The sequence below is a fragment of the Taudactylus pleione genome, unplaced genomic scaffold, assembly GCF_031769625.1.
Source record: "Taudactylus pleione unplaced genomic scaffold, aTauple2 ptg000391l, whole genome shotgun sequence".
Taxonomy (NCBI): domain Eukaryota; kingdom Metazoa; phylum Chordata; class Amphibia; order Anura; family Myobatrachidae; genus Taudactylus; species Taudactylus pleione.
In genome coordinates, this window is record NW_028284792.1 from 12,258,245 (window position 1) to 12,275,585 (window position 17,341).

The 17,341-nt window shown below is 45.9% G+C and overlaps 1 protein-coding gene across 1 annotated transcript in view; it reads left to right on the forward strand.

The window, feature by feature from the left end:
- Positions 1–5,014: 5,014 nt before the first annotated feature.
- LIG3 (DNA ligase 3) overlaps positions 5,015–17,341 on the forward strand; it is a 41,216-nt gene continuing 28,889 nt past the window's right edge. Inside the window, exons 1-3 of the mRNA XM_088445955.1 lie at positions 5,015–5,146; positions 7,660–8,119; positions 9,083–9,226. Coding sequence (XP_088302081.1) covers positions 7,666–8,119; positions 9,083–9,226 — 598 coding nt within the window. The 5' untranslated portion in view covers positions 5,015–5,146; positions 7,660–7,665. The remainder of the gene's footprint in view (positions 5,147–7,659; positions 8,120–9,082; positions 9,227–17,341) is intronic.

Sequence of the window (17,341 nt, forward strand, 5' to 3'; positions counted from 1 at the left end):
GGGAGGAGATCACTGCCGGAGTCCATGTGGGCGGAGCTGCTGCTGCTCGGCACATGTAGCAGCTTCTTCAGACACCCTGTGCAGAGAGCTCTTCCAGTCAGCTCTCTGCCTGTAAACACTGTAGTATCATCGGTCCTGCAGGTGGCCTCCGGGGGCAGAGACAGAGACAAGGCTGTCTCCTCTCTAATACACACATTTGGTTCACAGGGGGGTTTCTGCGTGCGCTAGAGGGCTGTACTTCACCTCCCAACACTGCGGCGTGGTCACTCTCCTCCCCACTGCTGACAGTGCCGCAGGGAGAAGGACCGGAGCAAGCAGAGAAGGGAGAAGCCTCGTGGCAGGCGAGAATTCCTCCGCGCAGACGTGCAACATCCTGCCTACTCCTGTAACTACCAATAGTTACAGCTAAATTACAGAGGGAGGGGTCCAGTCCGGGAAGCATGGATCCAGTCTGGGCCTCGCAGCCCAGCCCGCCCTTGTCAATTGGCGGCAAGGGATTGTCTGTAGCAGAGCGCGTCCCCGGGGACCCACCCATTTGTAAATATTGAGTCCCCGGTCCTCAAAAGTGGGTAAAATACGCGCTATAGCTCGTATTTGCGAACACTGCACCTCAGTGGGAGGCACATCACTTGGCGAGCCACCATCACACTCCGCATTCTCTAGTTCGCCAATCATACTAGACTAAGGGAACATCTCTGACTCTGCTACTACGCCAGTAACCCTCTCAAATGAGTCAGGGTGATTTACCTCTGTGCAAAATAGGCTTTCCCACAACTTCCAGAAGTGAGCAAAGTCTCTCCCCAATATTACATCATACATTAAGCCATGTACCAAACCCACAGAGACTATCGTGGACCACATGGTGTCTCGATGTTCACTTCTGCAGTAATATAATAGCGAGTTTCCCCATGTATGCAGGTCACACCAACAGCTTTCCTCATACGCTTCAAGGGGTTCACCAGCTCCGCTTTCACAAGTGTCACCAGGCTACCAGAATCTAACCGAGCCTCTACACAGTTGCCTACTGTGTGTAGTCCCGTGCTTATCAGTCCCAGCCCGCCGGTTCGGCAGTACAGGGTGGCTGTGCAAAGAAAGACCCCCTGCGGTATACATGAGTAGTATCACATTGCATAGGTTCAGAGGTAAGTGGACAATTAGCTGCAATATGGACGAAGCCACCACATCGAAAACACTGAATCACATTATAATCTAGTATTTTATGGGGAAGAAACCATCCTGGCCTGGCTGAACTGTCTGCAGGTTCCTCACCCTCAGTCTTAGTTACATTCCATCTCTCAGCACCCTTCTCCCCTCGAACAGTCTTACCAGTACCGATGGGAGTTCGCTGTTGCGCCATCGGGGCCTGGTGGGGCAGATTCAACAGCTCCTCAGCCGCCATGTACCTCTCCACCCGTTCGACTAGCTGGTTTGCGGACTTGGGATCTGCATGGCTCACCCACTTGCGCAGCGACGCAGGTAGCGATCGCAGATACCGGTCCATCACGACTCTTTCCACAATCTGTGGTCCTGTCAGCACCTCGGGCTGCAGCCAATTTGTGGTTAGATGGACAAGGTCATGCATCTGTGAGCGTGGAGGTTTTTTCCATTTGGAACTCCCAGCGGTGGACTCGTTGGGCCCGAACAAATGAGGTGACTCCCAAGCGGGTTAGGATCTCCCGTTTTAACTTTGCATAGTCCTTGACATCATCCAGGCACAAATCATAGTAGGCCTTTTGTGGTTCTCCAGACAGGAAGGGTGCCACAAGACTTGCCTACTGTTCCTTGGGCCAACTCTCCCTTTCCGCGGTTCTCTCAAAGGCTGTAAGATACGCTTCCACGTCATCACTCGGGCTCATCTTCTGCAAAAAATGACTGGCTCGTATAGAGCGAGTGTGGGTTGGAGGGTCAGTAGAAGCATCTCCAGTCCGGGCTACCAAGTGTTGTACAACCTCTTTTAAGGCCTGGCAGGTTTACTCGATGGCGACTTGTTGTTGCCTCTGGGCTGTCTTCAAGGCCAACAGTTGCATATTGGTGGATTTCAGTATGTGATTCCCCGCATTCTCCACCACTTGTGACACAGCCTCTCCTGGCGTAGGCAAACTCCCTCTTTACACACACCGCAGCCGGAGAAACAGGACACAATTGTTGGGTTTTTATACAAGCCAGTCTTTTTTGTGCCAGGTACATAAACATAAACAAAATCCTAACCAGTCTGGGTTCTAACTAGACAGTAAGTTCCCTCACTATCAGAACACTAAACAAAATTCCCATCTACAGTGCTTCCTGGTTTACAGTCAAGAGTGTCTCAGAGCAAGGTAACCTACGGCCTGCTCTCCCAGGTATGAGACACTCAACTACAACTGAACACAGCTTAAATCAGCCAGTTCCAGGTGTAAGCCCTACTGAGCCTGCTACCAGGCTGAAAGGCCCAAAACCTGGAGTGGCCTGTGGATGGAGCCCTCCCTCTCCTCACATCCACACCCCCAGGACCCAGACCGGCTTTTCCAAAAGCCGATGCTCTGGTCATAGACTTCTCCTTGGGTTTTTTAGAACACATAGGCCAAAAACCTAGGACAAACGTACCTGCCATTGACCACTTTACCAGTGCTTCAATCACAATATATTTTATATATATATGGGTTGGGAATGAAATCCCGGATGTCGGCATGCCGCTGTTCAGAATACAGACAGCGGCATTCCGACAGCCAGAATCCCGACACCCATAGGAACTAAAGGTAAGTATTTTCCCTAACCCTCCCTGCCCGATGCCTAAACCTAACCCCCCCTTCCTAGGTGGTGTCACTGTACTGTGATGTCTTGGAAATTCCCAGGCCTGTATCAGTTGTAATCTGACATCTCGTGAGTCTGTTTGAACATCGGCTAGGCTGCTCATGGCAAGACGACATGACTTTTTTATCCCATGACTTTTGGCACTTCAGTGTGTGTGTGTGTATATATATATATATATAGCATTCCCGCTAGGCTTTTAGCGGGGCGCGGGGCAAAAAGCACCCTGCCCTCACAGCCTGCGGGTGCATTCTCCCTGTCTGCAGCGTTTGGGGGCTGCCCGGCGTGTCCGTAAGTGCCGGGCACGCCCCCAAGCATGACGAAAAGGGGACGCGTCTTATAGACACGCCCCCTTTTCATGGCCCTACCCCCTTTTCAGACGCGCACGCACAAAGTTGCCCTCTCTAGCTCCAGCGCCCTGCCTGCCGCCAGAGCTAGAGTGAACACTATATATATATATATATATATATATGAATGAGAGACAGAGAGAGAGAGCGCAGAGTAGCACTCACTATATAGACTGCATCTGCTGGGGTGCAAAAACTTAGGCAAATCCACGAGAAGCCATAATATTAGTTGAAAAAAGTGCACTCACCAGACTGTCCAAATGAAAAAAGTACTCATCACTTTATTTGATGCATCTGTATAAACAGTAGTTGTCCTTGGTCGACGTTTCGGTCCGCGTAGGGACCTTTCTCAAGACCCACAACCTGCCATGTCATCAGACATAATCAGGGGCGCCGAGAGGGGGGGGGGGAGCGGGTACAGATTACCCGGGCCCGGGCTTCCTGAAGGGCCCTGTGGGGGCATGGGCCCAACGCCGCCTCCCCTCCCTCACAGCAGCCCAGCACACAGCGTGTGCTGAGCTGCAGTGAGAGACTGCTCGTGGCTGCGAACAGTTCAGGCTAAGAGACAACCAAGTGACGTTGTTGTTGACGCTGCTTTGTTAATTATGCACACCCTTAAAACACCCGTTTTGACCGTTTGGCACGCCTGCGTTCGGATCTCCACTCCCCGTTTTCAAGCGCCTTCCCTTGTTACCACCCACAAACGCCTCATCCTGTCACTCAAATTAGCAGGCACTCGCTATTTTGCGAACACACGATTTCCGACCACACTGACTGGTTGGCGCATGCGCATTACGACCCATACGAATGCGCAGATGTGCAAACATCGCTCGGAGGGAACGAGCGGCCGCTTACGAGCGGCTCTGAATCAGGCCCACTGTTCCATCGTTCTTCTGACCAATGAATGTGCTTTTTAGCCCATTCTAACCTTTTCTGTCTTTGTTTGAGAAATAAAATCAGCTTTTTACTTGGAACTGAAACGTTTAATCCAAAATATTGAAGTCTGCGTTTAACAGCCCTGGCACTGATGTTTACACCACATTCATGTAAATCATTTTGTTTTGTCTCAGACGATTTTCTTCTGGTCACTCAAGCGCAGTTTTTTAATTCTTCTATCACAGCATGGTGTTGTGGATCTTTTCCTGCCTTTACCAGTTTGGTTTTGAATCGACTGAGTCTGTTGATACTACTTTTTCCAGTTTCGAAATGCCTCTTTGGTTACCTTCTTCATGTAACATAGTCAACACTTTTTACTTGTAATCTAAATAAGTTACACAGCTCACTTCAAGAAATTCAAGTAAAAAAAACACATAATAAACAGCGACCAACTTCGTGATAATCAAACAACTAAATAAGATGTTTTACTATTAATGTTGGTAGCAACAAATGTGCTCCCTATCTTTATTTAGCTAATTTTTTATGTAATAAAGATAATTATTTGCGGTAAACAGCATTACATTGTGTATATTCTAATTATCTTTACAGTGATATATACCTTAATAGGGTTTTCTTTAAAAATAATGCAGTTATACACAATTAAACCTTAAAAACACACATTTTTCAAAAGGTTTCCACAATTTTGGCCACTACTGTATATTTATAGCTCTGAACCAGAAACCTCATCTCTGTGTGCGAACCTGTTCCTACCGAAGTGTGCCAGCAGCCAGCCCAGCCCCCTCCCCTGCGTCCTCCTCTCTCGGCTCTAGCTGTAATACAGGTCAGGAGGAAACGTGGCTCTGACTCCAGTGAGTACAAACACAACACTGCGTGGTGACGTCAGCGATTCAAGTTTATTTTTGTCCTCACATTATTATTCACCATGCACCTTTAAGGATGACGTCATCCGCTCCCCGCAGCTTTTCCTAAGCTCCGAAACTCCGGTCCTCCTCCCCCTGATTTAAAGGGGAAGTCGCAGCTGCCCGAGGCCTCCTAGGCCTTTAACTATCCTCGGTCTTTCCTGAATGTCTCGGATCACCAGCGACTAGGGATGTGTTGCAGGTCCGTGATAAAAGGTAACATGGGACAGAGCGTCGCCGCAAAGTGTGGGCATGTGAGGAGAGCGGTGTACTTACCACATGGTCTCCTCTCTCGCCGTCCTATGGTCACTTAGGGCCACGGCTCCTGCCCAGCCAGCGCTATGTAATCTCGGCCGATGTAGGCGAGGAATGACCTATGCATCACATTAGTATGTCAGCTACCAGAGCAGTGACTGCTCCTAGCTGCATTGTGCTGCTCAGTCCACGGCTTTTGTACAGGACTCTGTAGTTCTCCCTCCTCTGCTGCTCTGACTGATTTATCCGGATCCATGTCTCGGGTAATCCCCCAAATGATCCTCAATTTAGATATGAAACTTTTTTGCACCATGCTTGACTCCCCACATGTACCAGGCGCTGTAACAGCTGCTGCCCGTGTTTGTGCTATCTGCTCATTTACTTTATATAATCCTACTTTTTACAACGCTATACTTTCTACATGTTTGGTGTTTACATTTGTGCTGCTATTTATTTATAGGGCCTATGTAACAAGCCGTTATTACATAAAATTATGCAGAAACTGCAGTTTCTCCATAATTTTTATATATCCACCCTATGTACTAATGGAATGGGATGCAGTTTATACACCGGCGGACTAAATGCTGCCGGTCTATGCCGCGATAGGAGATGCCCGACAGGGGACTTAAGATAGGCGTCAAAATACCAATCCCGACGTCAGAACGCTGAAGGACGCCAGCCTGTATGAGGTAAGTCCGGGATGTCCTTAGCTGTGTGGAGGGGGAGGGGTTAGGTTTAGGCACCACCCTGGGAGTTTGAGGTTTAGTGGGGGAGAGTTAGGGTACTTACCAGCCAGCGTCGGGATTTCCTCCTGTCAGGCTTCTCCTGTTGGAATCTGGAACCTATCCCAATGGCACATTGCAGGACAGAGATTTCATTGAATTCTCCTGCAAAATGCAAATTAGCACTTCAGATAGCAGTCCCCATTATTATCAATAAACAGCCCTTCTAGTCGCGCCATGCGTGACTCAGTAGTGCTGAGCGTCTTTTCGTGCAGCTCTTTACCTTCAAATGCGTCTTGTTTGCACAGCGATGTGAATAGTTAGCACAAGTAGTTTTGCTAATTAAAATGATATGCAGCATGCCTATGTTCTGTGTGTGACTGCGGGTGTATCTGCATGCAAAACACTACGTTACAGTGTCAGCGGCTGTAACACTGTAATGTAGTGTTTTTGTATGCAGAGCCACTCGCAGACGCACAGAGAGCATAGACATGCTGCATATCATTTTAATCGACAAAAGCTGCTTGTGCTAACTATTCACATTGCTATGTGAATAAGATGCATTTGAAGGTAAAAAGTCACACGAAAAGACACTCGATGCTACCAAGTCACAAGGAGTTCCCGCATTGTGTAGCGCGACTTGTAGCGCATGGAGGATAGATGTATGTGGATACATCTATACAGAATTTTTTTAGCATGACTGAGATAGTGAAACCTTTTGCTTTTTGATGGTTCAATTTACACAAACTTTGAGCCACAAAATTATTGAAAATATTGTATTAAATTATCTGCAGGCTGTGTGTATAAGGTGTATATAAAACATAAATGCATCCTGTGTGTATATTTGGGTCCCATTCCAAAGATATTTCATTATGGTATGCAAATATTCCAAAATACGGAATATTACTTTATCCAAAATACCCCTGGTCCCAAGTATTTTGGATATGGGAGACTCAACCTGTACTACAAAAACCTATTGTTTGAAAATGCATGCAAATCTCAAACTGCATACATTTTGAAAGTGATAACTGCAATTTTCAACAGAATCCAGAAAACTGTGGAATGTGCATGTGATCAAAAGATCAAGTCAAAAAGCACAGAGGCCCTCATTCAGAGGCGGTCGCAAGAAGCGAGCGCTCGCTCTGAATGAGGGCGGACGCTTGTTTTTTTAAGTGCAGCCTCCTGGTCGCTAGCTAAGCTGTGGGTTACTGTCGGGGCTTGCGACGAGGCCCTAAGGTTGGGTCTCTGCAACCGCAAGCCCCAGGAAGCTCCCCACTGACATCACTGCTGATGTCAGTGCGGCCGCCCCACAAAACAGCAGGCGTTCCTTAAGGAATGCCTCTGTTTGTGAAACACCCCCCCACCACGCCAACAAAACAGGTCGAGCTGTCTATCAACATCGACAGCCAACCCTTTTGTAGTGAGCTCCGGAGCGAGAGAAATTCTCCCTCGCTCCGGGGCTTGCGCACGCGCAGTGCGGCCGCTGCGCGTGTGCGCAGGGCATAAACATTGACCCGGTTGCGAGCTCTCAGCGCTTGCGACCGGGTCTGAATGAGGACCAGAGTCCTTAATGCTGTATTTTCACCAAGGGTTATTTTGCACCTTCCATCATGATTAAATAGACTAATTAGCTGGGGCTTTGTTTTCAGACATTGTAATTGTTCATATACCGTAATTGTGAGTCACATATTGTTACCTCAGATTTCTTCCATACATTTTAACTGAAAACTATTCTGCCTTTTTCTCCCCAAGGTTTTTATGAAAGGAATATATAAGCTTTGTCATCAGACAGCAAGGACATTCTTCCATCTGTCAGAAAAGGTCCCTTTGCAACCTGCTTTTCCCTTACGCTACCACATCTGTCACCTACCTAATTTCTTCACTTTTCATTTCAATTTCGCTATACAAATTACCAGTTGTCGCAGCATGGCAGAGCAGCGTTATTGTGTGGAATATGCCAAGCGTGGCACTGCCGGTTGCAAGAAGTGTAAGGAAAAGATAGGAAAAGGACTGCTGCGAATTGGAAAAGTGGTTCCAAATCCTTTCAGTGAGTCGGCAGGAGACATGAAGGAGTGGTATCATGTCAAGTGCATATTTGAAAAACTGGAGCGTGCACGGGCAACCACCAAGAAGATTGATGACTTGACAGAGCTTGAAGGCTGGCAAGAACTGCAGGACTCAGAGAAAGAGCTGATTAACCAACATGTAAAAGGTAGGGGCCTCTAGAAGCTTAATGCTTACAAATATACTGATTTTTCTATAAGGAAAAATAATTGATTAAAATGGCTGTTTACAATTTTTTGCTTCATTTGTTACATAAATAAGCAATTTGGTTATAACAATGAGAGAACGTGCCCCGGAACTAAATTTCTATTTTTAACAACCTCCACCCAGGCCAACATATTAGACTGTAATGGTGCATACACACGGTCAGATGAACGACCAACGATTTTGAACGATTTCAGACAGTATTAAAATTAACGAAATCGTCAAAATCTGACTGCAAACACAGACAATGTCCGATATCGTTATCTGTCATGCGGGAACGCGCATCATTCATCGTTGCAGTTCCACATGTGAGATTTTATTTCAGATATGAATGATTTTTAAAATCGTTATTGTTCAGATCTGACACAAAATCTGACCATGTCTAGACCCACTAGACAACCCCAACACTGTTCCAGAGCTCTATTGACCATGTACTGGGTATGATTAATTTTCCTGTTTCTACACAAAGGGGCCTTTTAAATTTTAGCCCTAAAACCTTAAGTTCACACTGCTGTCAAAATGTGAGATCAACCTATTGGCAGCTCTTGTAATTGAATTTGTAAGTATCCCATAATAAATAGCTGCTGTACTGTTATACTGCTAGATTGGTGAAGGAAGGTGTTCTAATATAAAGCTTCACTTTAGTCATGACTGTCATTCTTTTATAGTCTTGATTCACTGTGCCTTTGTGCAGTGCATTAAAGTTTATCTATATAACATATGTTTTCCTAATCCCAAACTGAGGTTTGCAGTTAAGTAAAATAACGTACTATGCAGTGATATCGAGCCTCCATACAAAACTGTCTGTGTCCGCTACTGCATTGCTTTTTAGAGTTGAATATTCTGGCTTAGCTGCAAATGCATTGCCTAGTACTTTCCTATGATTTTCATTTGATATTATTTACAGAGCTTGCTGCTAAAGTAGGTTCTGCGCCAACACCTCGGAAAAAGACTCCATCAAAGGCAAACCAATCGCCAGCAGCACAAGGTGCAACAACAACGAAAACAGCTGTTGCAAACCCTTCACCTTTGAAATTTTCTGGCTTTTCAGGTAAGTGTTTGTCAGTCATTCACATGATGGTTAAAGTTCAAGCTGTTGATATACAAAAGTTGATTCTACACAGATTTATGCACAGAAAAAAATCCATCACCTTCACAGTTGTTTGCACTGTGGAGTTGAGAGGTTCTCATTTCTTATTCTATCCACTAGGCCAGTGGTTCCCAGACTTGGTTCTCAAGGCACCCTAAGGGCTATTTCAGACACAATGGTTTTGTCCGGACAGGTTTTTTTGTTTGTAGTCAAACAGAGAAATACATGCATGGTTTCCGACAACACGAATATGGCACGGTCGCGGTGTTACAGCCGTAAATAACCACTGACAAGGAAGGCTGCCGTGCCGTCACTAAGATAGTGCAGTACATGGTTTTATGCATCTTTCACACACCACGGTATTTATTCCTACGTTGACCTTCTACCCATTCAGTCTTCAGTTTTAAAAATGATTGAAAACACGTCATTAACATTACATATGGTACAAAACAGTTGCTTGTGAAAGTGACCCCCGGGAAAAAAACCCTGAGTGAATTTTTACCGTTCCGGACAGAACTGTTGTGTCTGAATTAGCCCCAGCAGTCCAGGTTTTTAGGAAATCCATACTTAAGCACAGGTGACTTAATTAGTACCTCAGTCAGTTTGATTATACAATCTATGCACAAGCATGGATATCCTTTAAACCTGGACTGTAAGGGTGCCTTGAGGACCGAGTCTGGGAACCCCTGCACTAGGCCGTATCCTACGTATAGTATTTGGTGCAGTTGCTCTGCTCCTTAGGTTTATGTGCTTTTATATATACTCTGCTTTTCAAAATATTTTCAGGTTTTGGAATTGTACAGTTTTGGTAGCAGGGTATGTGTATTAGTGTACACCTTTTGTCATTCTTATCAGTGCTGTGGGGTCGGTAGAAATGTGGGTACAAAGGATAGACTGAGTACTAATGATGGCCCTGATTTCGAGTTGGTGCATATTACACTTCCTTAAATTGCTTATTATGATTATCACGTTTGGCTAGTCTTAGTTTTATATATTCTTTAGTGTTTAATGTATATCTTTAATGTTTCTGTTAAACTGTTTTTAATTTGTATTAAATGCATAGTTTATTGCATATTTACGATCATTGGAATTTAGCAAAGGTTTTTGTGTTTTGTTTTGTTTTTCAGCCATTTTAATAAAACAATTTTTTTTTTTTTTTTTATGTTCAGTCTATAATACCCCTTTCATATATACTGAGATTCCCGGCAATTTGGCCTGCCTCGGCCAAATTCCCGGGATCTCGTGTATGTCTGAAAGGTACCTACCCGGGAACACGTTCCCGGGTAGCCGACCCTCCAATTGACCAGGGAATTTCCCGGGAGTTAAGTCCTGGAAGTTACCCTGCTCATACCTAAATGGTGCTACCCGGAAATTTACTCCCAGTCTGCACCAAGCAGCTTTTACATTGAGTGCGCAGCGCAGAGCGTCCTATAGGATGCTCAGCGTTGCCGCTCACCACCTCCCGTGCCGGTGGCTGTGTCGCTGTAGATCGAGTCAGCGATAAAGAGTACCCCAGCCGGACGCTGGGGACACCCGCCGACTGCTCTCTGCCACAGCGGGCCGCCCACACTCCCGCTGGACCTCAGGGCAAATAGGGAATAAAACAAATAATTTATTAATAAAATAAAAAAAATGGCTGGATTGGCTGGCTGCCTGCTGCATTTTGATGATCTAATCAGCGGCAGGGGGATAGGCTAGGAGGGGCACACGGCAGCGGAGAGGCAGGTAATCTGAAAAACCCGGCTTATGTCTGAAAGGGGTCTACCTGGGATTTTCCCGGGTAGACGCTGTAGTGTGAAAGGAGGGTCTCGACCAAATACCCGGGAATTTGCAGAGGAGAAATTCCCGGTCTGAGCAGCAAATTTCTCGGGTCGTATGTCTGAAAGGGGTATAAGTAGCCTGATTTTTTTTATTTTTTTTTGTGGTGATGACAATGTCTTGTGCTACCATTTTACTACAGTAAATTTGTTACTTATAATATACATTTGCCATTCATAAAGGAGTCGGACAGTAGTAAAACAGAGGAGTCTCAGTCAAAGGTTTAGTGTACTGACTCCACAGCCCTGATTCTTCTACAACACTGCACAGGGGTACAGAATCTAGTCAGCAACACAATGTCTGCATTGCTTCTGTTTCCTCAATTTAAACACATTTTATGGAAAGGAGAGGCAGAAATTAGAATTGCCCATTGCAATTTAAAATGTAGTGGTTCTGTTTTGTACCTAGAGCTATTGAGTGAACCATCCACATAACCTCCATAGACTTTTGTACATAACAAGCTCTCTCTTCTTCAGGGTCCATAGGGATCCACAGGGATATCATGGGGTAATGTGGTTGGTGAGATCCAGGCACCAAACAGTTAAAGATTTCAGCTCCCAGGATGCCTCGGGTGCTCCTCCATATATACCACAGCCACAGCCCCTCAGTTGCTCATTTGGTGCGGCAGGATTCAGACGCACCTTTGTAACGGGACTGCTTAGGCAGTCCTAAGCTTTTATTTTATGTTTTTTTTTATTTTCTATGTTTTTGGGATGGCAGTACTGCGAGTGTGATTTAAAACGCATGTACTACGACTCATTCTACCTTCGCCGGGCTGCAACACCAGTAACAGGGTGATTTCGGCGGGTCTCGGCTGAGCTTGCTAGCAGCAATGCTGGGACCCGGGCTGCAATCTGACGCACGGATATGTCAGGTAAGGCAATTTCTTCCTTACAGGTAGTCGTGTGCGGCAGTCCTTGCTTCTGGCGTAGGAGATGCACTGGAAACCGCTGCAGTCGGGGCCCAGAACGTCCGCGTCCTCACTAGACCACTGGGTCCTTATCGTCTTACGCCAGGGATCGGCAGCAGATTCTTCTGCTGCCACGAGGCCAGCGTACCCGGCCGGTTGACGTAGGTTAAGGGAGGTAGGTGCTCCCCCGGCAGCTCCACCCTAGACCCAGATGCAGTCCCTTCAAAGGTTTTTGTGCGTCTGGGTTGCTCCTCCTACCTGCCTTGTGTTTGAGACGCTCACAGTCCACTATCTGTGCACTACTCTAGCTGTTGATCTCAGGAGGTTTTGGGTCAATCTCCCTGTATACCTCTCCCATGGACCAGGTATATAGTGCTCTATATCCTACCAAGCATTGTATTTTGAGTAGTTGATTCAGAGCCCGATGCAACTTAATTTGCATATGCATTGTATGTGACTGTTAGCTAGCTGCTGTGTTATACTGCCTTTTATTTCTGACTGTCAGTTATAACTATCACTGTGTTTCTCATCCCTCTGTTGCATGTGTGTGGGGTTTTTCTTTATATTTATTTATTTGTTATTTGTGAAGATTGTCACATTACATTGCATTGTTATCAATTATACAGATATGTCAAAACGTAAAGGGAATCAGGAGGATGAGGCTCCTGTGCTGGTTTCATGTAAAGTCTGTTTGGCTGGCTCGTCCTCTGAGGACTTTATATACATCCTTCCTGGATGGATGCTTATGCCCACTCAAGTGAGAGTATGGCTTAGTCAGCTGTTGCAAGCACACCGGTAGTTACTAAGGCGCCTAAGCGAAAGTTATCGTTTTATCGGTTTGTTCAGCATATGGATTCCGATGCATCATCAGGGGAATCAGATGATATGCAGGGTTCTTCCCCAGGGTCTAGCTCGGGAGAGGAGGACCATCCATCCACAGTGGATGTTCCTTCTTTGATGAGATTTGTTAAATCAATCCTAGATATTCAGGATAATGAGCCAGCCCCTAGTAAGAAGGCTCCAGTGTTTAAATTCCGGTAGGTGGCTAAAACAGAGTTTCCTAAATCCGAGCAGCTCACTGAGCTTATGGAAGAGGCATGGGGTAACACGGTTAAACAGTTGTATGTGAATAAAAGATTAACATCATTGTATCCTTTCCCAGCTTCTGAATGGAGGTACCTCCTACTGTGGTTGCTCATGTGACGCGCTTAGTCAGAAATGCTACATTGCCTATTCTGTCAGCATCTTCTCTGAAGGATTCTACAGATAGGAAGATGTAAACATGTCTTAAGGCAATATTTTTATCGGGAGCTGTTATTCTTTCATCTATGGCTGAACCCTGGGTAGCAAAGCTGTTGAAGAATGGACGGGGGCATTGGAAGACTCTCCACCAGATGCTACCAGAGAACAGATGATGTACAGTACATCTCCCTCATACGGGATGCGGTCTCCTAATTTGGAAGAGCTGCAGTAGATGCTGGAATTTTAGCTTCTAAAGCATTAGCAGCTTCAGTAGTGGCACACCGGGTCCTTTGATTAAGATCCTGGAAAGCTGATACAGGATCAAAGGCGGCTCTGGAAACCTTACCTTTCTATGGAAATATACTTTTTGGAGCAGAGCTAGATAAGATAATAGCTATTCTGGCGGCTTCAAAGTCTACAGGTCTGCCATCTACTGTTACAATAAAATCTAGGCAGGTTTCTTTTCGGTCCTTTCGTCCTCAGGGACGAGCAAAGGAGCAATCCTCCTCCATGCCACTAGTTTTCACAGGACATCCAGGCGACAAACTAAGAGGTCTGGGCCGACCAGACGTCCAGCTTCTAAGCAAGACGACAAACCCTTGCCCTGATGGGGCGGGCCTCCTCCTGGATACCAGGGTGGGAGGCCAGGTTCTACAGTTTGGGGATTATTGGCATCAAACAACAACAGATGCCTGGGTCCGAGAAGTGGTCTCTCAAGGGTATGCCATCACTTTCCGGAGGCATCCTCCCAAGAAGTTTTTTTTGCACAGATCCTTCATCAGGTGCAGTCAAGGCCTTTGCCCTACAGGAGACCATTCACTCCCTACTGCAGGCAGGGGTATTAATCCTGGTTCCTGTGTTGCAACAAGGAAGAGGTGGGTATTCTAATCTATTTTTGGTTCAGAAACCAAATGGGCCTCATTGCCCTATTCTAAATCTAAAACCCCTCAACAGGTTTACCTATGTACCCAAGTTCTGTATGCAAACTCTCCAGTCAATTATCTTGGCATTGGAGCCTGAGGATATTATGGTTTCACTGGACATTTAGGATGCGTATCTGCATGTTTCTATTACACCATCCCACCAGCCATTTTTAATTTCAACAGTTTACTGACCTACAACAACATTACCAATCTCTGGCACTGCATTTTGGCCTATCAACGCTCCTAACCCCCGGGTATTTACCAGGACAATGGCAGCCATGACTGTATATCTCAGGCGTCGGAATGAGAATACTGCCATATCTGGACAATCTTCTGATGTTGGCACAAACTCCAGTTGTTTTACAACACCATCGTCATCTGACCATAGTCTGCCTACAATAGCACGACTGAATCATCAATTAGAAGAAATCCTCTCTCTTTCCAACACAGCAGATGATACATCTGGAAGCACTTCTCTTCTGGATTCTCTGGTACAAAGGGTGTTTCTACCAGAGGACAAAATTGCAGCCCTATCATTGTGAGTACACAAACTGCTACGCAAGCAAAGGGTATCCATTCTATCAGCGATGCCGGTCCTGGGATCAATGGTATCCACCTTAATCATGGTGGGGTATGCTCCTTTCCATTCCAGGCCTCTGCAAAGATTGATTCGCTCCAGGTAGAATGAACAGTATCAGCTAATAAGGTCCCAGAGGGTCCTTCTCACTCCAGAGGTTCGACTCTACCTCCTGTGGTGGCTGAAAAAGGATCATCTAGGCAAAGGGAGCCCATTCTGGATTCCAAATTGGGTGCTTCTCACCACAGACGCCAATCTTCGTGGATGGGGTGCAGTGACAGGTCATCACACCCTTCAGGGAAGATGGACAAATCAGGAAAGTCATCTGCCAGTAAACATTCTGGAACTGCGAGCAGTAAACAAAACACTTATCATGGCACAGGACCTGATCCAAGGCAAGCCGGTCCAGATCCAGTCCGATAACTCTATTACAGTAGCCTATCTCAATATTCAGGGAGGCATGGAAAGTCATGCAGCCATGAAGAAGTGATAAAGGTTCTGATTTGGGCAGAACGTAATCTTCCAGCCATCTCGGCAATATTCATACCGGGAGTCTTTAATTGGGAAGCAGACATCAGAACATACATGCTGGAAAGTGGTCTCTCCCCCCGGGAGTGTTTCAGCTCTTGGTGAACAAATGGGGTCTACCAGACATAGACCTCATGGCATCACATCACAACCACAAGCTCCCAAGGTCTAGGTCCAGAAACCCATCAGCAGCTTTCGTGGACGCACTGGCAGACGGATGGGACTTCAAGCTGGTATATTTCTTCCTCCAATTTCCCTCCTCCCAAGAGTCCTCAGGAAATCAAGCAGGAAGGAGGAACAGTAATACTAGTGGCTCCAAATTGGCCCAGACGTCATTGGTTCACCGAAATACAGAATCTATCCATAGACAGTCTGTATCCTCGTCCTCTATGGCAGGATCTGTTAACGCAGGGTCCCTGCTTGCATCCAGATCAACCTCGTCTGGCTCTGATGGTGTGGCTCTTGAATCTTCCTTCTTGAGAGCCAAAGGTTTCTCCAGCTGTGTGATTCAAACGATGCCTGCATTATTAGAGGGTTTGACGTTCTTTTGGTCAATGGTGTTCCCACAGCAAGTATGACCCGAAGGTGTTTAGAGTTTCCCGGGTACTAGTTTTTCTTCAGGCTGGGTTAGACCTTGGTCTCTGCCTGGCCACTTTGAGAGTGCAGGTTTTCTGCATTCAGTCTGGTACCAGATGTTAGAATTTATTTTTTTTTTCAGGGAGTTCTGTAAGTTCAGCCTCGTTTTGTCCTACTGGTAGCACCGTGGGATCTGTCTTTGGTTCTTAAAGGGCTACAAGCTCCTCCATTTGAACCTCTGGACTCTGTAGACTTGAAATGGTTGACGGTGAAGACCCTTTTTCTCCTCGCTATCTTTTCTGGTCGCAGAGTCTCTGATTTGGCAGCGCTCTCTTGTCACTCCCCATTTTTGATATTTCACCAGGAAAGAGCTGTTCTTCGTACATGGGAGGGTTATCTTCCTAAGGTAGTGTCCCATTTTCATGTAAATAAAGAATCTGTAGGTCCAGCTTTTTAGGCTCCAGACCTCCCTGTAGGTGAAGCCTCCCTGGATGTAGTTCGTGCTTTCCGTATCTATGTGGACCATACAAACTCTGTTCTCGAAGAAAGTTATCAATGGTAAGTCTACCATAACTCTCTTATTATTTTTTTTTTCATACAGTGCACATCTAACTCTGCATATGTTCTTTTTCTACGCTTGTATAATCCACTGACCACAGGCCAACATTGCTGTGTGACTGTTCGTGGTGTAGCCTAACTAAAAAACTATGCAGTCTTGCTGGACCATTTGTAATATGTAGCACTTACTTATTCATGTGTAGCAAATTCCGATTTCCCTATAGGTTTGTAAGATTGCAGCCAGAACGCTCTGACCTCTTTGTTTGTCATTACACAATATTGATTTATTACAAAGCACAATAGAATATGCTGTTGCTATATAAATAGCTGTTAAATGAGTAATCTAATGGTTAAAGGGAAACTGTAATTGGAAATATACAATTTAACTTTATACCAAAACATTTCCTTACATTTTGGACAGAGTTGCGAGCACATTGGCAGCAATCGCATTGAGTGTAGTTTTCCCGCTAGACTGTTTTAGCGGGTCGCTGCACCCTATCCGACTTTTAAAGGGGCAAAACGCACCCTTACCTTTTAGCGGAGCCCCACTAAAACAGCCTGCCCTCTGCCTTTCATACCAGCGGGCCGCAGTGTCCCGTGAATGGGAAAAGCTGCAGTGACCGATCACCCGGTGAATAGATGCCATGCCCACGGCATCTATTCACCGTGAGGGGAGAGCTTGGGTGAAGCCTAGAACCTGCTGCAAGAAATCCATACAAAATCAGACTGATTTCTGCGTACATACAGCTCTTCATAGCCTGCAAATCACCTATACCTCTTTGGCACGCCTTCACTCAAATTGAAATACGTTCAAAAACCTTGTTGCCGCCCAGTTATATCTCTGTATCTCCCATATTTGCTCAAAGTTGCATATGCTCTCTTATGGAACATTTGCAATCCTAGAAAACGCAAAATCAGTCTGCAAACCAGACTTTAATAACACT